The sequence below is a fragment of the Rissa tridactyla genome, chromosome 17, assembly GCF_028500815.1.
Source record: "Rissa tridactyla isolate bRisTri1 chromosome 17, bRisTri1.patW.cur.20221130, whole genome shotgun sequence".
Taxonomy (NCBI): Eukaryota; Metazoa; Chordata; class Aves; order Charadriiformes; family Laridae; genus Rissa; species Rissa tridactyla.
The window spans coordinates 4,895,886-4,922,769 of NC_071482.1; the positions used below are offsets into that span (position 1 = coordinate 4,895,886).

At 45.1% G+C, this 26,884-nt stretch overlaps 2 protein-coding genes across 3 annotated transcripts in view; one reads left to right on the plus strand and one right to left on the minus strand.

The window, feature by feature from the left end:
- Positions 1 to 273, plus strand: part of B3GAT1 (beta-1,3-glucuronyltransferase 1) — a 60,061-nt gene extending 59,788 nt beyond the window's left edge. The window contains exon 6 of the transcript XR_008469660.1: positions 58 to 273. The gene's annotated coding sequence lies outside the window, so the exon portion shown is untranslated. The remainder of the gene's footprint in view (positions 1 to 57) is intronic.
- Positions 22 to 25,964, minus strand: LOC128918665 (beta-galactosidase-1-like protein 2). 2 transcript variants are annotated; one of them, XM_054223159.1, is made up of 20 exons: positions 25,862 to 25,956; positions 22,712 to 22,771; positions 21,256 to 21,453; positions 20,587 to 20,655; positions 20,174 to 20,269; positions 18,511 to 18,619; positions 18,110 to 18,202; positions 15,291 to 15,372; positions 11,950 to 12,014; positions 9,584 to 9,668; positions 8,403 to 8,540; positions 7,649 to 7,729; positions 7,309 to 7,415; positions 6,762 to 6,908; positions 6,268 to 6,339; positions 5,236 to 5,314; positions 3,968 to 4,055; positions 2,278 to 2,392; positions 1,223 to 1,339; positions 22 to 752 (listed from the first exon to the last, which is right to left on the minus strand). In XM_054223159.1, the coding sequence occupies exons 1-20, from the start codon at positions 25,942 to 25,944 to the stop codon at positions 666 to 668; spliced, it is 1,971 nt and encodes a 656-aa protein (XP_054079134.1). In that variant the 5' UTR covers positions 25,945 to 25,956; the 3' UTR covers positions 22 to 665. The 2 variants fall into 2 exon arrangements, with proteins under 2 accessions (XP_054079134.1, XP_054079135.1); XM_054223160.1 differs by lacking the exon at positions 22,712 to 22,771 and having other exon boundaries at positions 25,862 to 25,964.
- Positions 25,965 to 26,884: the final 920 nt, after the last annotated feature.

Here is a 26,884-nt window from a genome sequence, read left to right on the forward strand (position 1 = left end):
TTTGATAGAGGACAAAACACATTTCACTTTTTAAAACTTCTTTTTTTCCTTTTTAAGAGAGAGACAACCTCCATAGGAAAACGTCGTGGAAAAAACCCTCGAATTAAAGTCATTTGACAACCAACTTGGCTTCGAACAAGTGAACAAGTAATGGCCTCTTTGCAGAGTGAGTTGCTAAATTCTGCCCGGAGGCACAACAAAATGGTTTTCCGCACCTGGTTACTCACATGTTCACCAGCTATTTTCTCCCTATCTAATTATAAAAACGAGGAGGCCAGTAATAACACATTTTTAAAGTTACTGGAGAGCTGAGCTCAGCTTCCAGTTCAGATGGCTTCAGTTCCTTCTCTCTCTGTCTCTCTCTCTCTCCTGCCTCCAGCAACTTTTTACTCCCCCACATTCACCAGACGATCCATAACATCATACGCAGCCATCCAAGCTGTGCGTCCTCAGTAGTGCAGGGAGATGAGCTTCCGCATCCATCTATGACACAATGGACTCTGGTTCCTTCGGGGCGCGTTCTCTCTTCTGAACTTACTGCCAAAGAGCAAATCCTTTACCTGGGTCTAGTGGAAATTAACATGCCCAAGTGCCTGGGCCATCGTGTCCCCAGACATGCAACCAGGAATAGTCAAGATGAACCAAACATGGGAAAGAAGCTCTCATCAGTCCACGTACTGGGTCCTTCCTAAATAAGGTATGTCGACAGATTGTATTATGCGTCCTGCAGTGCGTTCTTCAAAAATGACAATCTGCAGAAGAGAGGGATATATAAAGTTCCTTCATACAAAGGCTGAGTTACTTTAAATATTTTTAGGAGGAAAAGGCATACGATCACGGCAGGGGAAGGAAGCATCATTTAAAGAGATCAATCAATATGAGTCTGAACAGTAACTGTGATTCTTCTTCAGCACCACATGATGCAGAAAATGAACCAGCATCAAATTAGGTTTGTCTTGATTTTCAACTTGATGCTGTGCTTTGAAGTTTAGCTGCCATCCTCATCACGTCTTAATGGTTGCCAGAGCCATAGTCAGCTTTAGGGCAGCTAAATTTTCACAGATCTTAGGAGGTAACAGTCTCCTTCCTCTCTATTGCGCTGGTTTTCAGCTAGAGAAAGGGAATTAATATACTGTGTATATCTAGCTCTTTGAGACATGACTCACAGCGGGATCTTTAATAATACAAACAAGCAAAGAGAAATCCCACCAAAGCCTCTTACCTCATTGCTCCCTTTCCATAACCAGGGGCCAGGAAGGTAGAGTGTTTCCTGAGGTCCAATCTTCCAGTAGCGGCCCAGGTTCTGACCATTGACAAACACAACTCCTTTTTCCCAGCCCTAGAATCAGGACAGTACACAGAATTACGGATGCGGCTGTATTGCCTAGTTAGCATCCCCACAGGAAACGACGTCTACTTTCACACTTGCATTCTTTCAGGCCCCTTTCTGCAGGTTTTCTTCTTGCTTGCCCTGTGCAACTCCCTGAAGCCATGTGCATTTAAGTAAGCTCTGTTGAGCAGGAATTATCCTTAATGTACTAATTAAAAGGATAAAGCTTTCAAAAATGTGCAATTCATGATTCATGCTTGTATAGGGAACTTCATCCTTTTGAACAGACATATCTTTATTTCTTCCCAAGCTTAGAATATCTCCCCTCACCTATTTCCCAGATGACAGAAATCCTGTATTGCAACTGACTAGTGTAATTTACGACAAAGCATAAATGGAAAAGTGAGCAGTACAATCAGGATTGGCATGAACCTTGGCTCTAAGGGACTGAAATAGAAGGAAGAAGTTTAATAATAATTAATATCTCATCTTAAGTTCTATGCAAGAGCAGCAGTCTTCCACAGAAGGAAGATGTGAACTCTAATTCTCATGCCATGTCTACAAAGAAGTGACTCTTTCCACATCACATTGAGGAGGTAGGGATAAAACTAGTGCCTCCTGTCTTTTTTGTGCCCTTACTCCTCTGCAACTAGAAAAGAAATAGCATTTGTATGTCAATAAAAAAGACTAACTGTTCATTAGCGGCTCTGCAGGGTCAGTATTGCACTTGTTTTCTCATCAGGACCACGACAGACTGAACAGAATTAACTGCCGGCTTGAGAAGACTTCTACACCCTCGAAATAATTCTCCAAGATCAGAGGAAGAATACAAAACTACAGACGACAAGGCAGAGCTCAATCAGAGCTATTACACGAGTGCCTCTCTAACCAACTGTTTAAAAATCTTGATCAAGAAAAAATAGGGGGGAAAGAAAAAAAGGACTCGCCTGTAGCTTCAAGAAAGTGTCCTGTGGCTGATGCTCTATCCACAGCCTTCCGCGAAAAAAAGCCGGACCGACAAAGTAATCTGGAACTGCGCTCCAGCCAGCAACATGTCTCAAGCTGTAAGAGAATGACCCAACACAGTAACAGCAGGGAAGCACCAGGCAGCACTGAGAGGCACGATACTCGTTGGTCTCAAGATCATTTCAAAACACTGCTCCTGCTACAAGAAATTTCTGGTACAAGAAAAGGATATATGGGGCTATCACCATCTCTGATACTTTACAGCAACTTAAAAATCTCTGCTTCGTGTTGACTGCTGAAGTGCCCGTCCTCCTTCAGATACGACAGTGCCATGGTGCAAGCTTTAAATGGATGTGGCTTGCACAGGCTAAAGGAAAACCTGCAGAATTAATAGGATTCAAAATAGATATTCCTGCCCGTGTTCCTGTGGAGAAACATGAACACATCCCTGCAAGTTTGCAGTATTAGGGGCAATCTGGCATTATTTCTTACCTGTGGCAACAATTTGGGAGCAAGGGACAAACAGAAGAGAAAATAAGGAGTGTAGAAGTCCCACAGAAGCCTTGAGCTTCTGTCAGAACATGCTCCTTCCGGCCCTTACTCACTGCATCTCTTGGATGCAGGGAAGTTATTGATCCAGTGCAGCTTGACTGCTACTAAATTATTCAACTAAAAGCCTATGACAATTCCTTTCACAATACCATGCGCTCCGTCCTCCTACGCAGCCACTGTAAGCTGATTGTGTTTCATTGCTACTGGTCAATTGCCAGTAACGGACGGTAGTGTTGACTAATCTTGCTTTTGTTTGGGCACGGCAGTTCACTTGCTTTAATGTTCCTCACTGGAAATATTCTTCTAAAACCCTGCAGTCAAAGGTTATGCAAGTTACCCCATCAATAATAATCCTTCAAGCCCCACAGCACCTGTTAAGATTGTCCTTAGAAATTTCAAAATATAGACCTTTTTTCTTTTAAAAGCCATTTCAGTTTAACATGGCCTCTCTCTCTCCTTCCTACATAAAATGTGGGAGCTGTGATGTCTTGGGGGATGCACATGTGTTACTTGCTGGTATTAACAACATAACTGAAAATAGTCTCTCTGGATCGTGGCCAGAGTCCGTAGGGCGTCCGTTGCCTTAAACGTTTGCTAAGGTTTTCTATACCTACTACCAGAGGCTCCTTGACTTACCCCTGCTAGATTTCTTTTTCAGTCTTTCTTGAATTAAAGCAAAATAACTTCAAACAGAGGAAGCCATCTGGACTTGTTAATGTACTGTTAGTAGCTTCCTAGAATTACTCCGTCCCTTGCGAGTTTGAATTACTAAATATATCGGCCATTCTTGCTCATTTCAAGAAAGACACAAACTTCTCCAATATGGGGGTGTGTTGGAACCCACCCCTTTGGGTGAGCCATGCTTTTACCTACCCGATCTAAATCCTCCACACTGGGCATACATTTCACCCCTAAATAATGGTATCAATAAAGTGCCACCATTTTCTGCCCTATTTTGGGTAAAGGTATCAGCAAGAAACTTATCAGTGCAAAAATCCACTTATCTACTTCACCTTGTATTGCCTCTTTGATACATTTAGCTGCTGCCTATTAGATTTTGTACTGCTGGTAAGCAGTTGGTTTCAAATGAGGAAGAAAAAATTTTTAAATCCCACAAACCTTTTCATGAAGCCAGGTTTCATCTCCAAACTGTAAATCTTGAAGTTCCTCAAGGGGGTTTTATTCAAGAAGACGTCACCAATTAAGCCTGCAAGAGCAATGCGGGTAATGAAGAGTTGAAAAACAGCTAAAGCTGATAGATTTTCCTATTTGAATGCGAGGAACAGCAGGAGATGGAAAGCAGCCACATTCTGCAATGGAATTAGAGTCCATATGGTCCCATTGCTCATCCAGATTGAGTGGGGAACATTACTATACTTTGGCCTCTCCACTCTCTCCTTTGCTTCAACTCACCAAGCCGTTAAACACCCTCCAAGCAGAAAACATCGTTGGCACACGCAGCAGATGGGGTTTTGTTGTTATTGTTGTTTTTTAGTTAGCTGTCCGTGTATAGATTTTTTTAAAGCAGTAGATCAGTTACTTCTCTAACAGGCACAGCAAAATATAACACGGGCAAGCACTAATGTCCAGTGCTGATCCAGTGCTTTTCATCCAAGGATCTTAAGACATCTTAATAAGTAATTTACCTTTAGCACTCCCTTGGTGCATAAAGTTATTCTCCATGCAGCAGGCAAAGCCTGGGTCCTAATCCAGCCCCCTAATCACAGGCAGTTGAGACTGCCTAAGCAGCGCAGAGGCTTTATGCACCTCTTCTGCAGTAAAATAAAATTAGTACAGTCACGTGCCTAACTCCATTAGTCAATTTTGTATAGTTTTTGCATACAGTTCCCCATTAAAATAGAATCCTGGGGGTTTGACCTCCTTCAGGTCCACAGTGGTGTGTGATAGACTTGAACATTTTAGTAAATTCTGCTCAACAGGATGCAGTTCATTCCTCCCGATATTGTGTGAGTTTTTAAATGTTGTGATCCTCCAATATCAAACCCCCAGGGGAAAACACAGATTAAAAAAAGGTATTTTCCATCTCTCCCTGTGAAGTAGCATGCTCACAGAGCAAGAGAAATGGTACCCTAGCATCATCTAGCAAATGTAGAGCAGAGTAAGATTCACTTACAGCCTTGGGTTTAGTTGTACCCCTGTAAAATAAGAAGCACTCCAGACAGAGGGGGATGAACTATGTTTTTTAACAAGTTCTCTCCGTCATACTGTTTGCCACCGACTCCCAGATGGTAGTCTTGGCTAGCACTAGGATAGCTGTATTGGGTCTTCAGTGTGGTTCTGCGTAAAGCACACAAGACAGACAGTTCCACAGTGCTCACGCTCAGAGAACCATCTAGGACCATTTGAGAACAAAGAGCTTAACTTGCCTTTCCTCTGTTCATTCAGTGCCAGGCCATAATTGACGCGACCGCGGTTCTCTACCAAGAGTCTTAGCTGCCTGAATCCCTGTAAGAAAAAAAACCAAGGAAGAGCATCAGTTGGACCAGTGTGCTGCATGGGCGGTATCAGCCATAAAGCTTGGTTAACAGAGGTCAGTAGAGGTGTTTAAGAAGGGAGGTGGCACCAATACCTTTAGCAGTTGCAATTTATCTGTTCTCTTTAAAGTTCTGAATTATGTGACAGAACAGTGTCCTCATATCTTTCAGCTACTGCAAATAGTGATGCCATTGAAGAACTCTCAGCCTTTTCATAAAAGTTTTCTTTTTTTTCTGTCTAATTTTGAAGTGCCATTTTGATATCACCCACAGAGCCAGAAATGGAGTTTGACAGTACAGGCTTATGTCATATAGTTCTCCCACAAGCCATAAGAACAACCAGTATATCCACCCACTCACCTACTCCTAGGAGCCACGCACAGCTCTGTTGACATGCATTCAATCAATATATCCTTATACTGTTCTTATTTCCAACTTCTGCCAGGGTAAGGCTACTCCCAGAGATAAAAGACAGACATTCCCACTCATTCCATTTGAGACCCAAAAGGTGGAAAAGCCCCCCAAGTCCCTTAAAACCTACTTTGTGCTGAGGAAAATGAAGTCTACACGGACTTAATCTGCACAAACAGGGTACCAGTACTCAATGTCTAGAGTTTGTGGGTGTGGAAGGAAGGCCGGCAAATTTTATGCAGCAAGGACTACACTGACTTAAATTTTCTCCATGGAAAAGTATTCAAAAACCGCTTCTTGATCACAAATAGTAACTTGGCAGTGAAATCACGCTGTATTTCGTTAGTGAAATAGTGGCTAATTAGGGTGTAACAACTGCTCCCTGCGTCAGGCTACCATACCCGCTAGTTAAATGGATTAGGTGGGAGGTGCCTCCTTGAGAGCTATGCCTCTTCAGCGGTCTTGCTTCTGTTATCCACACACTATTGCTGTGAGCAATCTCCAATTAGTTACCTGTCCTTCAGGAAGGGAGAGCTCCACTGTGTTGTAGTCTAGCTCACCAACATACATGGTGTTAACAAACACCTGCAGAACAAAGCACAAGGGAAGAGAGCAACTTCTCATCAATTACACTATAATCATGTGTTGCATAGGTTACTGAAGTTGGATTTGGGGAGGAAATTGTCTCTACTTGAAACTTGAACTAACTCAGCATCCGTAGCTGTCATTGATTCAGTCTAGGTGGGGGGGGGGGGTGGAAATCACATAATTTCTCAGGACATTCAGTATTCTGATGTTTAAAGATATGAGTTTTGGCAGACGAGAACCTCAAGCTGATTTACAAATGATAAGGGTTGGGGCTTTGCTGAGAACTGAAAAGAGCGAATCACACTTCTAATCTAAAGCTTCACATTTTCCTTTGTGGTTGACCCATTTCCTGCCTAGCTGCCAAGACCGAAGCATTTACATCTGACTGAACGTAGTCACAATTGTCCTCTGCTCCTTACCTGTGCTCGGTCACGGACATGGTCCCTTGAATGCAGATGTCCGCCACCAAATATGACAGTCTCGTAGAGCACATATCCATACGACTGCCCACTGCTATCATTTAGATGCAGATTCTCCATGTTAATAGGAAGCTCAGACTTAATGGGCTGCAAAGGAGAAGCAAATTTAACGTCGGAAGTGGCCTCTCAGCACTGACAGGCCACATAGGGGCAATTCATTTGAGATAGGTGTTCCACTCTGCCACAGGTTACATTGGCCCTGTAAGCATCCAGAGGTCTGTTCCAACCTGAATTACCTTATGACTCTATGAAAGCTACAGCAATGAAGATAAGGTACCAGAAAAAGGAGCCAAGGACTTGCAAAACTGGAATTCCAAGAGAACAGAAGTAGGAGTAAAAAAGGTGAGATTTGCCTCCTTTACATATCCTCGACAAAACATTCCCCAACCTTATCCTCATGGGATAACAGGCCAGTGCACTAATCGCCTTTTCCTCCTAAGAGGTGAGGCCTTTTAGTACTGAGATACATTAAAATTGTTGGTACTACCTGTAAAAGAGTTGGTAACACATCCCAGAGAGAGATATATTGATGCAACAGGATTGCGCCATACGATGCCTTGCTTTCAATCATGGGAGGGAGAGGAAGAGGCTGGCCTGTGATGCAAAAAGAAAGAGAAAGATGGAGCAACTATTCCAGAGGCAAAAAGCCAACACAGATTTAAGCCCCCTCCAGATCTCCCTTGGCCCTCCCTCCCATCTTCTGGAAAAGGTACCCTGCCGGTCAACCAACCAGAGTCTCAGGGCGCCAGCAGAAGCGCCAGTTTAAACAAGCCTTTGATTTAACACTGTAGGCAGAACAGTATTTTGGTTCTTGGATTTATAATTACCAATGATCATGCTGAAGAGCTGTCGGAGCTTGAAAAATTTGGATGTGTAGTCTCCAGCCTCTGTCAGCACAGCGTCGTAATCTGAAAAAGCAGCACATATGTTTTAAAAAACATACAGCAGCTCTGGGACAGCCTTCATGTACACTGTCATCAAAGAAGTAAAAGCCCAAGACACGATTTTCTTGGCACTGTCTATATTATGGAAACCTGTACAATTTTTTCTGTGTGAATGTAGCTAGACAAGCGTAGAGTTGCTTAATTTGGAGAAGAGCCACCCACCAAGGAGCAACATACTTTTAGAGATCTAATTTGCACGTATCCAGAATTTCACGCAGGATAAAGTCTCCAATTAACAATTTTAACAAAGGGCTGTTGGGATGAGAAGAGCTTACAGTTCAATTTGACTTGGTAAAATTAAAAAAACAGAACTATATCCTGGATCACCATCTTTCCCTAGAAACAAGAGCCAGCATGGAGATAACATGAAGCAAAGTCATCATCTGCGACTTCTATTCCCAGTTCAGAATGAGGGGATCCTCCACATCCCGGAACGGGTCTGGAAATAGGAAACATTGACTTAAGTCCCCACGTAGACAGGCATTTGATTCTGAGCTATGCTCCAGCTCGTCTCTCCATGACAAAGTGCTTGTACTGATCATTTCTCAATGCTTCTGCCACTGGAACTAGCCCAAAGCGTGGTCTGAGCTGCTCTCTCACAGTAGGTGTATGAGCAAGGCAGTGAAAGAAAACTCACCGTAACTGGTGACATCTGACTTGTATTCATCCGCCTCCAAAGCACCGTTCATGAAGCCAAAGTTGGTGCCTCCATGAAACATGTAGAGATTGATGGATGCTCCTAATTTGAGGATGCTTGCTACGGTATTCACCATTTCTGTAAAGGAAGGGCAGTGCCAGGAAGGCCACAGGACAAGAAGCTAGGCTAACACTCTGCCAGTAATTCAGAGCAGACACAAACTTGTCAGTCAGTCACACCTGTGTAAGTACAGTGATTCGTCTTGAGATTTGTATTTTGCCCTCAGTAAGGGCAGCACGTCTACTGACATATCGGGGCACATTAATACATCCAAACATACCTCTCCTACAGGTGGAAAAGGGTAAAGCTCATGTATCTGAGCATGAATTTTGTTTTTAAGCAGAAGAGTTGCAAGGACTACTCAGTCAGACTCCTAAACTCAGCGCACCAATGACCCAATTACAAGGACATATGCAGGAGGAAGAGAGAGTCATTAAAATAGTCTTATATAGCTTTGTTTTCACTGTGCTTTAGATGCCCTGGAGGTTCTGGGGTCGTTGGGCTTTTTTTAGTACTAGTCTTCCTTCCTAATGAGCTTTTAAACTAGAAAAAAAATGATACTTTCAGAAGGTGCTATACTTGCAAGAGGCGTAAATTCGCCACATTCCCACAAAAGGTAAAATGATCCTCTCTTAATGAGGAGTGTTTTCTCTCTAGACAAGTAATGTCGTTATGATGGAGGTGTCACAAAAATTGTGACATTTTGCAAAATACAACTAAAGTCTTCCCAGGATTTAGATTACCTCAGGAGGTGAAAGAGATGATTTAAATCACTGGGCTGCATTTTTAAAATCAACACAGAGTAGCAGGAGGCCTTAGGACACATTGACACTAATATCTTAAGATGTGTGGCTCTCTGCACACCCCATAGAGTCCCTCTTCAAGGAATAAAAGGACAATATATTTTTTTTTGAAAGAGCTGCTATTTACTAACACTTCTAAAGAAAATCTAAGGCACAGCGATGTGACCCGCTCACTGAGAGATTATTCATTTACAAAGACTCACACAAAGCAAAGGTTACAGCAGGGTAGAAAATGTGAAAAAGTTGTATGCCATTTTTCCGTGCCCGTTTGCCGAGCAATAAACCCCCCTGCCTACAAGAACAGTATATGGTGCTCACCGTCTGCATCAAAGACATAGTGGGGGCCTCCCCAGTTATCAAACCATCCCGTCCAATACTCCATCACCATCTTTGGCTGATCTCTCTGCGTGAAAACAAAACCAGAGAGTTAAAATGGAGACAGGGCAGTCTTGCTCTCATCCCTGTTTTCTAGGGAAGCACCGTTCAAACGCAGTTTGGCGACATGGTTTACAAGAGCATTTTCTTCTCATGTTGGCATAAAAAAAAAGCAGCTAAGGAGCTCTGAACAAGTGAGGAACAAGATGCTGTGGGCCAGCAATGCCCAGAACAGGCAAGCAAAACAGAGACGTACTCTGCTCAGCACAAAGCAAAAACCACGGCACTCAATCAGGCGATACCAAACAGTTCTGGATATTGTTGTTTGGTAGAGCTGTAGCAAAAAGACAAACCAACTGTCACTGTTTAGCTTCTGCTAGAAATACACATTCATAAATGTCTGCTTATCAGCTACGCCACTGCCAGCTGAGAGTTTGCAGGTGCACTGCAGCCAATGCTTGCCAAGGTAGGAACAGCAGACCTTAGCGGCTTAATGCCTTTTTAATGCTGCATATGGTGTTGGCAGGAAAGAATTAGCCTTTGCAGGAATTAGGTCTTCATTAAAAAGGCTCTGCGCACAGAGCAATTGCTTCCCGTTTGTCACCGCTTGCCAGCTCCCTTAGCTCCTGTAGAATTCCACCCGGCCCCATCACACGGGACAGGACAACATGTGCTCAGCCAGGCTGGCACTCCCTCCTCATGGTATTTATTTCTACTCAAGGCAGTTTTGCCCTTTATTTGATAGGGGCTTTATCTGATGCCACATGAAATGCCCGAGGTACGTGGCATTAAAGAAACTCGTGTTTCATTAGGAGAAAACAACCGCAGGTGCCTGTAATAGTCTAACTGTTCAAGGTTCAGACCAGCTCTTGGAAATATGTTTAATCAATCTGTCCCCAGTAAAGAAGGAGTTTTATCACCCTCTGGAATAAGAGACTATAACCAGGAAAAGGTAACGTAGCTTCATAATCCTTACCAATATGAATGACAGGCTTCCTATCTTGTAATTACTAAGTGTGGCAAAGGAGGAGCTGCTTTTATTGGGCTGTATTACATTTATGTATTCAGTTGGTGGGGAAAGTGCTGCCTTCTGTTCATTTGCAGGGTTTGGGGAATTTTATAACAGCTAAAGAAGGCAAAAGCATGTGCAGCAGAGCCTCTTTTGCCTGGACAGAAAAAGAAAACAAATTAAAGTGGTAGGATTCCATGATCAGCATGCCAGCAGCAAGGTTTCCTTTCACAGCTCAGGCAAAAGCCAAGGGAAGAGATCAGAAGAGAATCGATCCCGGCCAGGGGCAGATGTCAGTTGTTCACATCTTTCCAGGCTGACATTTGGAGCGAGCAGATCAACAGGGGAAGAAGAGGACAGGGGATGCAAAGAGAGAGAACCTGTCACTAGAAAGCAAAACTTGTTATTCCCTCACTACTCCCTCATCACACAATCAGGGTACTTTTCGCATCAAGTGTTCATTAGGCAATTGCCTACCCCTGATTCGCATCTCCGGCAGCACGGGGGGGTAAAGACGCCGAAGCGACACACTAAGTTTGAATGCTTTTCTGCAGTGAGCACTGTTAAATGCCGGGGCTGGGCCGGGCTGCTGAGAAGGCCTGGGAGCCTGGGACTGCGCTGTCTGGAAGGTGTTTTGTGAAGTTACTGTGGAAGCGGGTCTGAAATCAAAGTGTTCCTCTGATCACTTCTGCTGCAGGGCCTGGCAGAAATAGGACCAAATGTCTAGCGGGGCCAATGCTCTCTTCTGCACAGCATGCCATCAATACAACTTTACGTATCTACGCTGAATATGAGGTATTGGAGATGACTGAAACACCCATCACAGTGTATCCTGAAAGAACTGCAGTAGATCAGCACCCAGCATTTGAGGACTACAGTTTTCAAACATGCTCTTGATGGAATCCATAGCGTTACAGTAAAAGAATTCGGGAAAAAGATGCTTGAACTTCAAGAGAGAGGTCTGACAATTGCAAAGTAGGATGTTACTGGGTGTCAACGTTTGAAAGTGTGAAGAAATCTAACCCCTAACAGCTAAGCACAGGCCACAGCTGAATGGAAAGCCTTTAAGAAGGTGCTGGATAACATCATACTTAAAACCTTCACATTCCAGAGAAATCATCCTAAGTACTGATTCCAGACGGATTTGGCCTAATGAGAAGGAAGCCCAAACATTTATTCAAAAAAAAACCCAAAACAACAAAAACCCAAAACAACACAAAACCCCAAAACAGACTATCAGTGCTTCATTTCTAATGCTGTCCTGGAAAATGTAGGTGAATAAATTTTTTCTGCATCTTACCTGCACTGTGTCCAGATATTTCAGTAGCCCAGGTTCCAGTTTCTGAAAGTTAACAGTGGCCAGTGCTGTTGGGTAAAGAAAAAGTTTTTATTAATTTAGACACGTACAAAATGCCTAGGGGACCGTTTCCTTAGGCATCAGCACAGCACAAGCTCAGGGGGAGCTGGAACATCTGAACCACCAGTACAACCTCCTCGGAAATTTCCCATCAAAGTCTTCACTTAGCATGCAGAATCTAACTGGACCGTAGTACACAGCGGAATACTTGCAGGCCATCTTTTTAGCTCTAATGTTCAGAGATACTAGAAAGAGAGAGCATCAGAGCAGCTCATGGGGTGTCACAAGCTTTAATTAGAGGCTGTAAAGCACTTGGAGATCCTCAGATAAAAGGCACCACATAAAGGCAAACTTATTATTAGAAAGTCATATCTGGATGCCACACTGATCTCCCAGGCTTTAGCTGCAGGAATCACTACCCAGGCAATATCTTATGGCTTGTCATGTCTGTAGGGGTGGGTGAGAGAAACCGCAGTACAAGTGAACCAGATAGCAATTGTAATTGGAAGACTTATCTGTGCTTCTGCCCTGTGCAGCATGGCGGAACCGGCAACTAGTTTGTGTGCGCTGCGTGTGCAGCAAAAGTCGCTGCGTGATCTTCAAGCACTGGAGCAGGAAGACCTGTCTGCAGGAGCCGATGCATGAGAAGACACTAATCTGGTATCAGTGTCCCAGCCCCTGGTACACGTTTGAACCATTTTCATACTTTTCTAGACCTTCGGTCATACTGATGAAACTTCGAAAACGCAGGAGCAATGATAGGATTCTGTATTAAAAATTGAGTTCTTACAAGAGAGCTGGTATCAAATCCAGCCCCAGTTGTGTCAGACAGAGCACTTCAAACAGAATATTTACAGAAGCAAAAGCTCACTTCTCACTATTTATACCTTGATTTTAATAGGCTGACCTATGTAGCGTGCTGAGCTGAAGAATTTGGCACAGGCAAACATGGTGGGAGAACAAAATAAAATGTGGATTTAGCATTGATGTAATACATTAGTTGGCAATCCTGAAGGCAAACATGCCCAATTCTGCTCCTCGTGCAGATTAACAGCACAGCATTGAACACAGTGTAAAGGTGTGGAGAACCAATCCCCAAAGCCTTACTCATCTTTTCAATACTGGGTAGTTTTCACATACACACAGGTTTCCACCACAGTGCTTCAGCCATGGCCAGGAGCGAAACTGGAGTTTTTATTTTGTCAGATTAGAGCCACCCAGTTTGGGATTCTTGCCACTGACTGTGCCCATGAAGGGAGGAGGACTGCAGGAGCACAGGTACTCTGAGACTGACTGGGAATTTTTCCCTACAGCATGGGACATCCCACTACACCTATGAGCATGAAGGGACCCACGACAATAAGAGCATTCCTCCTCATCCCCTGAAAATGTGCTGCAACCACCGAACAAGGGCTACAATGCTGTAGTCTCAAGTCCTTCCACAACAGACAGTTTTCTCTGCTGAGCGTCAGATTGACCGCTCCTGGCATTAACAGGAACCTACAAATGCATTTTGGAAAGAAATCGGTACACCACTGATGAACAGAATAAACAGAATCACTGCATTAGTTTTCAACTCCAGTATGAAGTCTTCTCTCTATTTTCTTAGGGATTTCTACAGTGGATTTTGTTCTCTCTCCCTTTGCGCTTTCATAACCACCTTACTGCTGTACTGCTTTGAGCCCTAGTTATTCCACGCATATGACTACTTGACATGTTGACTCTAATGAGCAGATTGTTATGACATCTAAAAGGCAAATTGGTATCAAAGAGCTCTCGGCATGCAACACGCTGGAAAAGACAATTCCAAACAAGAACGAGCTCCGAGGCAGTAAACATTGCCATGGAAGATGGTGAGGGCTAGACAGGGCTTTCCACAGCAGCCCTTCTGCACGCCAGCTCGCTGGCAGGGAGAGAGTGACTCTGTGTGGTCAAGGATACAAACTGCTGCACACCAAAAATATACAACTGAGCAGGCCACCGCACTGGTGAAGGCCCATGGACTTCAGAGTTACTGAATTTGTCCCTCTCATACTGTCATATAAAAACAAGAGGAGGAAAAAAAGGAGGCAAAATTCTTTCCATTTAATCATCTCCATGCCTGAGATGAGAAAATTAACAGTATTTATGACTATAGAGTGATGACAGGAGCACTCAAAGACTGCACCCTGCAAACACTTCATTCAGGGAAGCAATTACTACTAAGGCAGGGAACTGGCAGAAACACAGGAGAGATCAGAGGCCAAGCACATAGTAAATCTCCGCTGAACTGGATCTGCAAGTCTGAAAATCAGTATCGCACTATGCCCCAAACAGTCAGATGCAGGGCACAGTGGAACTCAAACAGCTGTACCTCCTCTTCTTCACAGTGAAACGCAGGAGGGGTGCTAAGCAGCGTTTTTAAACGCTTAACAGAATTACACTTTTTAAAAGGGAAAGGGAAAATGGACATCCTTTTGCATTATGCACATCTGACACCCTCCTTGCAGCTGGACAGGGAGCTGGGCCATCTTGTCTAGACTGTGTTTTTGCCAAGAAAGGTTGGACCAGATGATCCCTGAGGTCCCTTCCAACCTGGGATTCTCAGATTCCTTACCTGCCTACCAAAGGCTGTGCACCCCAGAGCGAGCTCGATGAGAAGACAGGGCTGCCCCGCAAACTACTGCTAAACTTACAGGATGTTAAATTTCAGAATCTAGGTTTTGATGGACTTTTTTTTCTTCTCTTTTCAATTGCAAAGCAGGTATCTTAAGATTCAGTTATTACTATTTGTGATTGCTGAGGCACTTGTTTAATATATATTCAGATGAAGCAATAAGAAGTAGTATTTTCAGCCTTTTTAATCTGGTGGAATATCAAGAAATGTTAGGTGCTGCCATCTCTCGACTAACCTCCTTGGGAAGTACAGACCCCCAGTGCTAGACAGAAGGCAGCAAGGTATTTAGTCTGCACACGCTTCATGTCCTTGAAAGCAGGGCTGCCTCCCCACGGAGCAATCCTGCTATCACTGTGTTACACCTTATGTTAAAAAAACACTCTAAATCTTTCTGGGAAGGGACTGGGATTGTTCTGCGTGTATTCCATCCAGCTAAGGGGGTCCTTCTGTGGCTGAAGCTCCCGCCACAAACTGAATAGAGTTAATGGGCGCAGCTTAGCGAATGAAGCCTACTGCTCTCATTCAAAGACATCTTTTTCTTCATTTTCTCATTCAAAGGCATTGTGGTTTTTGTCTGTTTCATCAGACAAAGAACAGAGTCTTACCTTGCCCTCCTAAAAGCACGTACCTCCTTCCACTAAGCCAAACGAGAGCCCGTTCTTGTTGTCTGAGGTCATTAACAGCTCCACGATCCCTCTGTTTAACAGGGCCTAAATTAAAAAGAAGAAAAGCCATTGTGTTAACAGCCTGAGTTTATTTGTCAGGATGTTAAAGCATTAAAGTACATTATCACCTTCTCTGGGGATAGCTTGAAACTGGTAGTAGCTTGGTAAGAAATATTATTCCTGTGACACCTCCCATTCCTCCTGAAGCTTCCCTGCCTACTTTTTCCAGCTTAAAGGCAACTGAAAAATCTTATTTTGTTTTAGAAAGCTGGATCGGTTTCTCACTGATGCATCAAACTTCAAGATTTTATCTTCTACTTCTGACATGTTTAATAAATAGCTTCACTGCTTTCCATCAAAAGAAGGCTTCAGGTGGAAGAAGAAAAAGAAAAGCAGCTCACCCTTCCTGACCGTCTAACAATGGAAGCTGAAAGGAGAAAATAGCTGGTTTGCCAGTGAACGGGATCACAGGACAGCTCAGGTACCTACGTTCTTGAATAGTCAAGTCTGAACACATTTACTGGTTCTTCAATATCGCAGCAGCGTATGAAATAGCACTCGAAGGTTTTTAAAATGCATATGCACACACAAGGTTCTTCCCATTAGGATTTTCCTCTTACATTTGTTTTTTTTACAGAACAGTGGTTGATGTTTGAAGGAGAGATTAGGAAATCCTAGTTACAAATTAACCCCTTTTCATTGTACTTACATTGGAAGTCACTCCTTCAGCTTCAAGGAGCTTTGAAAACAAGCCTTCGGTCTCTTAATTCTAAATTACTAACTATAAAATGGTGATAAAGACACATCAGCTCACACAGGAGTTACCCACATCATGTGCACCAACTAGTTAATGTCTGCTGTGTGTTAAAAGAAACCTTTGCATATCGCACATGCCTACACACAAATAGTAGACTTGAGCATTACACACAGTCTCCATTAGAGAAGCATTACAATACAGAGTTTAAAGACAAACCCAATTCAGAGTGAAGACAACCTGGTTAATTTATCAACGTATCATCACTACATCAATACCTGAACAGATGCTGGTATCTGACAAAATTCAGCTACTGAGGGAACCGGAATTTCTAACAAATTTTATTCAGATAATTCTTGGAGCACCGCATTAATACTAAGTCTTTTCCCCTCCTTTTGAATGTAAGTGCAAAATGGAGAAACGGCAGAGAGCTGCCACGCATTGAAATGCGTTACAGGGTTTCAGGGTGCAGCAGAGAATCCAGGAATAGAAACAGCGTCTGAGGCAGACACAGGTGTGCGCTGCGCTAATCCCAGCTCGCGTGCAGTGTGGGGAGGGAGGTGTCAATACACCCTTTCATGGCCTCGGCGTTTTGGAAGGCAAAGGCACTACTCCCCAAAGAGTGAGATAAGGACAGGGATTTCAGGTTTTGTGTGGGTTATGGGGTTTTTTTAATGTGGATATGTTAATTCCAGGAAGATTGCAATGTTGACATATACAGTAAATGCAGATGTGAATATATCAACTTACCACATTCAAAGCTTAAGGCCCAAAGCAGAACAAAGACTAGGAGCTCCACCTCACATTAGATCCCACTCCAACCGAAAAGGAAGCCCTGCAAATCCTGCTTTCCCACATTTTCGTCTTTAACCGCTATAATATACTTCCTCAGATGTAAGTTGCACACGATACCAGAACATGACGAAACAGCAGAGCAAAAATACACCCACAGACCTGGCAAGGAAACATGACCTGTTCTGACAAGTCTGTGAACATCACAAGCTCTGTCATCACTGAGATATGGAAAAGCAAGCACCGAGTCGGCACACTGTTCAGACACAACAGAGTCTCTATGCCCCATTCGTTTAGGGCTCTGAAAGCCATTTGCTTTTATGTTTGCCACTGTTGGGCCATAGGGAGGGAAACTACATAGATATAACAGACAATTTTGATGTTATCAGTTCTGATTGGCAATTAACTCTAACTTCTTTGTATGTACAGTTCATAAGCAATGTTAAATCACTCCACGAGATGGAGTTAGTGCAGGAGCAGGCACCACTCTAAGCAGATTAGGACTCGTGCCACACAATATATTTGCTGAAGGGCCCCTGTATACCTTGAGCAATAGGACAACCTGAGCCAGCGCTAACCTCGCGGTGCCCAGCGCAAAGCTGGGGTACCCAAAGGGTTTCAGAAGGGTTTGATAATGCAGATCCTGTTAACTGTCTGCCTTGCAACTGTACTGGGACAAACGAACAGGTCAGACTCATGTTAGATCCACCAGGAGAACCCGGCCTCCTTGGGCACTGGCCAGCTCTTTATCATTCAGTTCAGAGGCAGGAGCCAGGGCACAGTCTAGTCTCTGTTTGACAAGGGTAAGGGAGGTATTAAGCAAATTAACCTGCCTAATGCCAAGCTCCAGACTACACAAATTTAGGAGATTGATGGTGGCTTGTTCACATAAACCTTCCACCCAGGAAAGTCAACAGAGGCAAAGAGAAACCTTTCTCTAATGCCATCCAAGAGAAGCGGGACCAGCAGGAGAGAGCTTCTTCAAGGCCAGCTATTACAAACACTCCCCCATTTCCCTATCACCCTCTTCTCTGGAAGACATAAGAACACAGATTTATCAGTATTGAGAGGGTCATATGCCATCTCTTCCATTCCAGGAGGGAACATCAAGGGAAATCCAGCTGGATTATCAAGGGTTTCTGAAGCCATGCTCAAAAGTTATTCAGAAGAAAGAAAATGCTGTAAGGAAGGTGGAGAGAGATTCACCACAGAAACAAGTAAATGTGCCAACATTACCATTTTAACATAGGTCATGTAGTTTGGGTCTTTGGCGTAGGAACCATATTCATTCTCCACTTGGACTGCGATGATGGGGCCTCCTTTCTTGTACTGTTGAGAACAAAAGGGAGAAGTTGTTCACCATGATTTCTAATCAGAAGGACCAAAATCACAGTGGCACTGGCTTGCAGGAAAGATGCAAAAGTCTCAGGCGGACTCAGCTCATCCTCACAAAGTCTACACATAATCAAACGGCTGGATTTGGAAAGCTGACACAGACAACTACAGTCCATACTGGTTCCTAAAGCGAAGCTGGTAGATTTGTTAAGGCTTCAATCCGCTGCCATTACACACAGGTCACATTCATCTGTGCAGACAGTTCCCACTTGTGGACAGAGAGGGTAATGGATCGTACTTGCCTGAAGAGGGACGACAATAGGCATTAGATGGTCAAAATAGGCGTCCACAGCTTCTGTGAAGCCCTTGTATGTTGTCCTCAGTTGCATCTCTGGGTCTTGCAGTAGCCAACTATAAGAAAAGCAACAAACAGAATCTGTTAGAGTCTCCTGTCCAGTCAAGGCTGCCAGAAGAAACACCACCCACTGACATCAAGTCACATTTGGGCAGGAATCATTGATCTTTCTGTGTCACTTGGCTAAGCCTGCAGCGCAGGTATGGACAACATCGTGAGTCAATGAATGACCCCATGTGAGGCTATCTGCCACTCACGCTTTTAAATGAGTCCAGACCGCAATTGCCAAGCTGTTCCCCTTCTTTTTGTTTTGTATTTTGGACATAAGTTCATTTCATTAACTTTCCCAATAAGATTTCAAGGGCTAAACTTACCACTCTAAAGGTTACTCTGGAATTCCTGCATCCCCAAGGACACTACAACCAAGTGCTCCCTCATAAAACCCCAATCATCGCTCAAAACGAAGCGTCCGGTAATTGTTCCCATGGTTTCTACTGCTGATTTACAAGACTTAGTTCGTTAGTTTGGGGTTAACAAAGAAAAGGGCAATTTGTTTAAGAGCAGAACAATGTAGCACTATAACAATTTAAGCAGAGTGAGCTTGTACTTTCCTTGCCTCTGGAAAAGGAGGCATTAATTAATAGTGCTTCCAGAGGTCTGAAAGACTCAACTCCTGTATGCTATATGCAGTGGGCTTACAAAATCATTGCCTCTTTATCTATAAAATGAGAATAGTCCTGTTGCTCTTTATCAGAATCATTTGTGTGTCTCATAAAAAAAATACATGGGTGATGTGCCAACAGCTGACAATATATGCGCTTCTCAATCTCATGTAGAGGTGGCCACTGCCTCTGGTCACAAGTAGCCTCTCACAAGCAAGTCCCTGACACGCCTTCGCAGCACCTGAACTCTCCAACGCCAAAGGCAGGGCATTCTGAAAAATGAAAAGATTAAAAGAAACGATCCCCAAATTTTCCACCAAGCATCTCCACTGAGGTTTATCCTCTGTGAAGGTAGGGAAAACAAGTGGTATGTAACCCAGCACTGGTTCCACTGGGACCTAGTAACCAGGCAAGTCTCAATGCTGACGTACTGAACGCGGCTCTCAAAGCCTCTTACCAGCAAGCTGTGTGCTTTAGGAGAAAATACAACAGGAGGCTGGAAAACTTATGGGTCTCTATTTCTGCCAGCCATATAATACATATGTTCTTGTGGGACTTTTAAAATGGACCTGAGATGAAGCAAATTCTTACATCAAGCTGCAAATGCTGTAATTCATATTATACAGAGTCAAGCTGCAACAGCAATAGAAGATGGGTTTCCCCAATTCTATTTTCTTGCTGTAACCATTATGCCATAACACAATTATTATTTTAAAGAATAACCACTCCAAAAAAAATCTGGTTTCAGGCTTGTTATTTCTACTGCTTAGGAGAGCTCAATAATGAAATGGGTCTTCACCTGCTTTGGGGATACAGGAAATAAATATTCCCATCTAACGGCCAGCCATTCTAAGTCTTTGAAGGAGGCTCAACTGTATGATCAGGGGGTTTGGGTTTTTTTCCCAGAGTCCCAGATACTTGCTTCAACTGAACTATTCACACACTTACCTGGGCAGACCACCAAGGTCCCATTCAGAGCAGATATAAGGTCCAGGACGCAGAATCACCCACAGTCCATTTTTAGCTGCCAGTGAAAGGAAGGCCCTAGAGATCCAGAGAGTGCAATTATTGTCTGACTGCAGAATCCCTACTCCATGCACTCCTAATACACCGATCGCCATGAAATTTAGGTACCAGAACCAGAAGAGAATTGCTTGGTGAAGCCACTATACCGGACTGGTAAGAAACCTGTAAGTTCCCAGGACCCCAGAAAGCAGGGGAAGGAAGGAGAGTCTCCACTGCCTGATCAAGGTACGGACTTCGCTTCAGAAGCTGGAAATGACACCTTCATCCCGAACTGACACACACGCCCTCCCCTCGAAACAGGAGTATGTAATAATAGAGCTGTCTGTACCACATACTCTAGATCCAGGTTTTGACTGAAGTCAAACTTCCCTCTTTCTTGTTCATGAAGGTTCCAGGGCACGTACCTGAAATACAGAGATAGGGCAGTGGAGGTGAAGGGCTGAAAAGGGCACTGCACTTGCAAAGCACAGAAAAAAACCTATGCGCTCCCTTTGTTAGTCAGAAACAGATCCAGAGATTACTGCATGTACACATTACAAGTGTCTGTTTACGTGTTATTTGTGCCTTTGTTTCATTGTTCTGACAAGTCCTTATTTTGTTGGACTTTTTTCCTGTACTCTGCAATATCTGAGTTTTTCAAGAACGTCAAATGTGGTGTTTCTCTAGGTGTTTCTTGCATTCTCCACACCAGAGCAATTTCTAAACCAGAGCTGTGCTGAATGGCTGTTTCAGAGCCTTCCTTATCGGGTCAGCGTTAAGAAGGCACTTTCCCAGTACCTCTGATAGATCTGTTCCAGTCGGTATTTGAGGATACTGCAGTGTGTGAGGGTTAAAGAAAACCTGAGTCCTCGCTACTCTTTTCTGTGTCTTTTCTCACAATAACAAGTACAGAAAGACATTTTTATGGCCCACTGGAATTAACGACAAAGTCCCACCAACTACTATAGAAGAGGGGAGAGGCTGCAAGATACACGTGACAGAGCCCAGGGAGTGGGGACACTTACGTCGTGAGGGTGTTTAAGCCACATGCTTTCATCTTAAGCATACGGTCTTCCCAGTATTCCCTGGGGACTCGGAAATAGTGCATTGAACCTCCAAATATGCGGAAAGGCATGCCTTCCAGCAGGAACTGTGAGTTTTCTGTCTGCAAGCCTAAGGTCCTCCCCCATAACTGCAGAGGGACCAGCTCACTCCAGTTAAACCTAGAAGAGAAGAGAGATATATGAGCATCCAGTCTGTAGTAAAGAAATCTGTCCCCCTAAGAGGCTCCTCATTTCACCCTCCCCGGCAGGATCAGCTCTGACCTTCCTACTTCAGAAGTAAATCATGCCTTTTGTCTTATAGAGCATATAGAGTTTTCAGAAGATGATAAAACAGAAGGAAGAACTCCCCAAGATGTGTATTTAATATTCATTTCACTAGCAGCCTCCATCCTGAATGCCCCAAGCCACTCCGACATACTGTACAACTGAAATGTAGCACTGCTCAGGCACAGATCATGAAACTAACTTGGTGGAAATACAAGATGGGAAAGTTTTCACTCACAATACTAGTAAACACTTTCATAAATGATGAAATTTAAGATCTCCCTGTTTTGCAGTAGGATGTCATATGCTGGCTGATTCCCAGATCCTCGCTCCAGCTGCGGCTGCATTTCAGCGTTGCTACCCTGAATGTCTTGAGGTCTCTGATACCTTCCAACTCGGTGCATGGAAAAAATAAAGAACCCTCACCTGTTCGCTGTGAATGGAGAACCTTCTCCTTAATTTAAAGAAAACTCCTGGACTACATTCATCACTCAGGAAAGATGAGGCCTGCTGTCCTCACAAACTTACCTCTGCCTGCGTTACTGCTTAGATTAATTCCTTCACATGTTATTTGCCAAAAGAACCAGAGCAAAGGAGATAGCAGGTTCCAAAGCATTTCCCAGCTTCAGTACTCATGCCATCACAGCTCCAATCAGGTCAGTTCCTGCATGCAAGAAACTACTTCCTATTGCCCTGCATGGCTCCCCTGTTCATTTTGGCTGAACCAAGAAAACACTTTATCAACTAGTGCAGACCCAAAGCAGTTGCAGTGCCTCCATCGGGCCACCCCAGTTCCACAGCTCTGAATACACACGAGTCAGACAATAGCAGCTTGTTCCTCTGAGATGTTATCCCAGCCAGATGCGAGGGATGAATTCCCCTCTCAAGAAAGCAAGAGTGACCCACACATTTGAGAGAAACGTCACATTTGGAGAAGAGGGAAAAAACTAAGCCTCTGGCTGTTTTCTGGACTACATGTAGGGCAGCTATTAGCAGAGGGTGAGGATTCTCAGCACTCACAGCTTACAGGGATTGCTAACCAGGAGCCTGCCGCGATTACCTGTCCTCCGGCACAAGACAAGGAGACTAGAAGGGAAGTAAATCTAGGGCTTGCAGGATACTGCGCGGGCTGGCTGACCAGCACAGAGGGTACCTGTATAGCACAGCATTCTCACAGGGCTCTGAAACAACCGGCAGCAGGCATGGGTAATACCTGGAAAAGGAAGTCTAGATTAGATACTCACTGCCTTCAATCTACGAGCACTCGCGTGCATTTATTGTCAAACCATTTACAAAAAATAGCGCTGAGCAAGGAAACAGTAACGTATCCCGTTCAGAAGGTGATGCAGTAATAGCAGAGCTTTTATGAAGGTAGCACAACTCAAAGTGGGAGAAATCAGCACGAAATACCTAACTGCAATATTTAAAGGATGACTGCCCAAATAGGAACAGGATCCAAAATGCTCATGTACACAAGAAAGTGGGTACAGCCAGAGAGTGATGATGTGAAGCTAGGAGCATTGCTCCCAAGGAATTACTATGAATGTTACCAGCAGGGGAGGTGGTTCTCAATCCACATGCGGGATATCCTACGGCTACCTGCCCCTCTGTTCTGCTAGCACTACATCTCACACAGATCGCAACTTTAGCAAATCAGATCCCAAAGCAGCAGCTATATCCAATTCTATTGCTTGATGGCAAACCTGAGTCAGAAAGCTCAAACAGGGCTGGAGACACAAAACTCCAATTCTTAAAGATTTGGTTGGAAAAAGCCTAAATTTCCAATCTGTTCCTGAGCTAGGCAAAGCCCTAAACTACCCCTGCGCACAACAGTAGTGCTAACTGCCACTGGTGCCAGCACGGGGGCTGTACTCAGGAAGCATGCACAGCCAGATAAAAATAAACAAATCACTTAAGCTCATCATCTTAATCCTGGGCATAACTTAGTTGGCAAGTTTCCATCGAGTTTCCTGCCTTAGAACTCCCTGGCTCCAGTGTTTTTTCTCACCCAGAAGGACTGGTAGGAATCTCCCAGGCCCCCAATATTTTCAACAGATTATCCTGGATATCCTGAATATCCCACATCTCTCACTAGGATCTGTTCAAGGGACTTCAGAAGAAAACTTCTGTGACTCAGCAGAGCTTCATCCTGTTACCCTGAGCTGGATTTCCACAGCTCAAAGCCCACCTGGGCTCCGTGCTTCCTCTTGAGAGCAATACAGAGCTCCCAGTAGATTCCTTCCACTTCTATAATAACAGAACAAGTTGCAAAGAATCTTTTTTTGTCCTTTCGCTAAAGGTTACTGTCCTACTTTGTCCCTCTGCAGCCATTTCCTCCCTGCTTCAGGGAAGTCTCTTTTTTTGAAAAAAAAAAAAAAAAAGCAAAAAAAAAGCATTAGATTACCAAGTTCGCCCAGAACAGAAGCTTTGAAATCAGGTTGTAGAAGTTTGTCCTTAATTAAATGATCTGTCCTTATAAGACATAAGTTGAAGTGCAACACACTCCAAGCGGAATAGGAAAGTCGCAGTTAACTGTAAAAACAGATAGCTATGGTAACGCATTCATGCCTGTAAAACAAAAACCTAGCTGAAGTCCTCTCTGCACGAGATAAGAGATGTAGCTTTGGTATTGGTCTACCACATACCCAGACCAGGTGGGAGAAAAAGCTAACGGAAAAGCAAAACAGGGGAAGACGCGTGGAGACCATTAGCTTGCTTTGCCAATACTAAAGGACGCGCTTCAGAGGACAAGGGACTTTACAGTTAATCCCTAAGCCCTACTTAGACCTGTCTCAGGGGGCTTTGCTGTTTATTCTGGGCTTCCTCTGGCCAGAGAAAAGTGAAAGCTTTGAGCTGCCTTCACTCATGACTTGCTGTCTTGCGGCCACCAAGGTCCTGTGTCGGTCAGACCAGCCCCGGGTGCACATTCAGCATGGCTGGGACAATGATCACTGCATTTTGTAGAACAGGTTATTCCCAGGTGACCCGGGCCACCAAGAAAAACACCGGGTACCAATGGACATCGTGTTTTATAGACACACTTTTACAGGAGACAGACTTCTATGCTTTTATCACATATCGGTTTGCAATAATCCTCTGCTAAGAACGTTATGTGGCACAAACCCAGGACCAGCTATAAAAGAATTTTCCTTCTAATTAAGCAAAGATTTATCAAGGCTTTTCTATAGCTTTGAGGATCAAGTAACTTCCTACTATGAATTTAAGAACCCATTACAAAATATCCAAGCTATAAAAAGGATCTGAGTGGTAATAAATAACTACATCTTCCCTGCCCTGAATATTATCTCCAGCGCTTTGCTGTCGGGGACTGAAGAGTGGCTGTCACTTGGCGCGGAGAAGCTGCTGTGGACACAAACACCTCTGTGTCACACGAGACACGCTCCTCCGGGAAAGAGCATCGTCCCCAAAATGAACATGATCTAAACCACGTGGGATTTAAGCTAGAACTTCTTGTTACGACAGGTGGGCTACAGAGGATCGGGCTAGTGTCCTGGAGCGTACAACCGGGAGGGGAAGAAGAGAGATAACGTGGTTCTGAAAGGGGAGGTGTTCACCACCTGCTCCAGCCCAGGTCCTGGGTACCACACTGCTCCATCGACGGCATGGGGACGCAGAAGGGAGAGAACCAGACCCCGAACAGGCTAGGAACAACGCTCTGGGCATTGGAGACACCCGGGGCAGCTCCAGAGACGGGTGAGATCTGCCGGATTGATTTGCAAACGTGCCTCATCCATCAGAGCCGCGATGATGTAGAGCCTCACCGGAGCCAAGGTCGGCAGGGAGAGCATTAGCCTAACGCGGCATCTGATTCACGGCGCTGGAAATCGCTCTTCCCTTACCCATCACTTTCTGCGATAAGCAAGAAGTTGTGTATATTACGTGTAACGTTTATTTAAAGCTTTTCAATCATTTCTGCACGGCAGCAGCATGACTCTCCGGTCCTTCCCACGCTCCGGTCCTGCCAGAGGAACGCTCGGTGGCGGGGATCAGCGTTCCTTCCCTACGCATCCCGATGAGAGAAGCCGGTTTGATTGCATCCACGTTAATTAATTGCCCAGGCGGCGAGAGGGAAGTGCAAAGTTAATTATCCTTTTTTTAAAAAAAAAAAAAAAAACACAAAAAAACCAAACCAACCGTATTTCTCCCGATTCCCGTTCCAGCGCCGCCGCTCTCCGCAGCAAGCGCCGGTCAGGGCGGCTCGAAACCCACCCAAGCCCGCTGCCCCGCTGTGTCCCCGCCGCCCCCGGGGCGCGACCCCCCGGGGGCCCGTGCCGGCTCTCACCTGCGCAGCAGCAGCCACAGCACGAAGAGGAGGAGCGCGGCCCCCCCGAGCCGCCGCTGCCGCCGCCCGCCGCACGGCCACATGGCGGCCGCCCCGCGCCGCCGCCGCCGCGGCCCCGGCCCGCCGGCCCCGGCCCCGGCCCCGGCCCCGCCGCCGCGCCCCCCCCCGAGCCGCCGCCGCCGTGGGCCGCTCCGCCCGCCATTGGCCGCGCCGCCGCCCAGCTCCGCCCCCCCGAGCCCCGCCGCCGCCTCCCATTGGTTCGCCGCCCGCGGGGCGCTGCGCACCGGCTCGCTGAGGTGAAGGCCCGGCGCCGCCGCCCCGGGGAGAGGAGAGGCGGCTCCGGGGCGGCTCTGCCGCTCGGGGAACCGTGCTGGGGCGTCAGTCCTCACGGTTTGAACCGCCCTCCGAGAGAAATACCCTTTGCAGAGCGTGCGGGGAAGCGAGGGAGGAGAGGTACGGCCTTGCTAGCAACAGTCTCTGGCCGTCTAGCGACGCCGGCGGTCGGAAAACACCTATGTCTGCCCCTAACCGCTGTCGGCTCCCTTCTCTGCCGGGTGCCGAGGGGGACGGAGGAGCTGGTTCGCTTGAAGGGGTTAAGAGACACTGTAACTAAAAAAAACAAACCCTCAGAAACTGAACTTTTTTGCAACCCCCTACTTCAGAAGGCTCCCGTGACCTCTGGTTACATACCTGAAATACCACAGAAGGAAATTATCACAACTTCTGACCCTCTCAGTATCATTGCTTTATTGATTCCAAACCCGAGGGGGAAAAAATAGTTGAATTTACCAACGTTTTTACTCCCCCCTCCATTGCACGCAGCAGGGAGTAGTGATTTGAGGCAACGGAGTTAAATATTTCTGTGCAGGAGCTTAGTTTTTGATTTGTACCTCCGTACTGCAAAGGCTGCTTTGAGATAGAGAAAGCACCAGTATGTGGCAGGAACAGGGAGAACAACAAGGAGTCGGTACGTTGGACAAGGTGTGCTGGGAGAAGAGGAAGAGGAGTGCTTCTAGCTAAAGG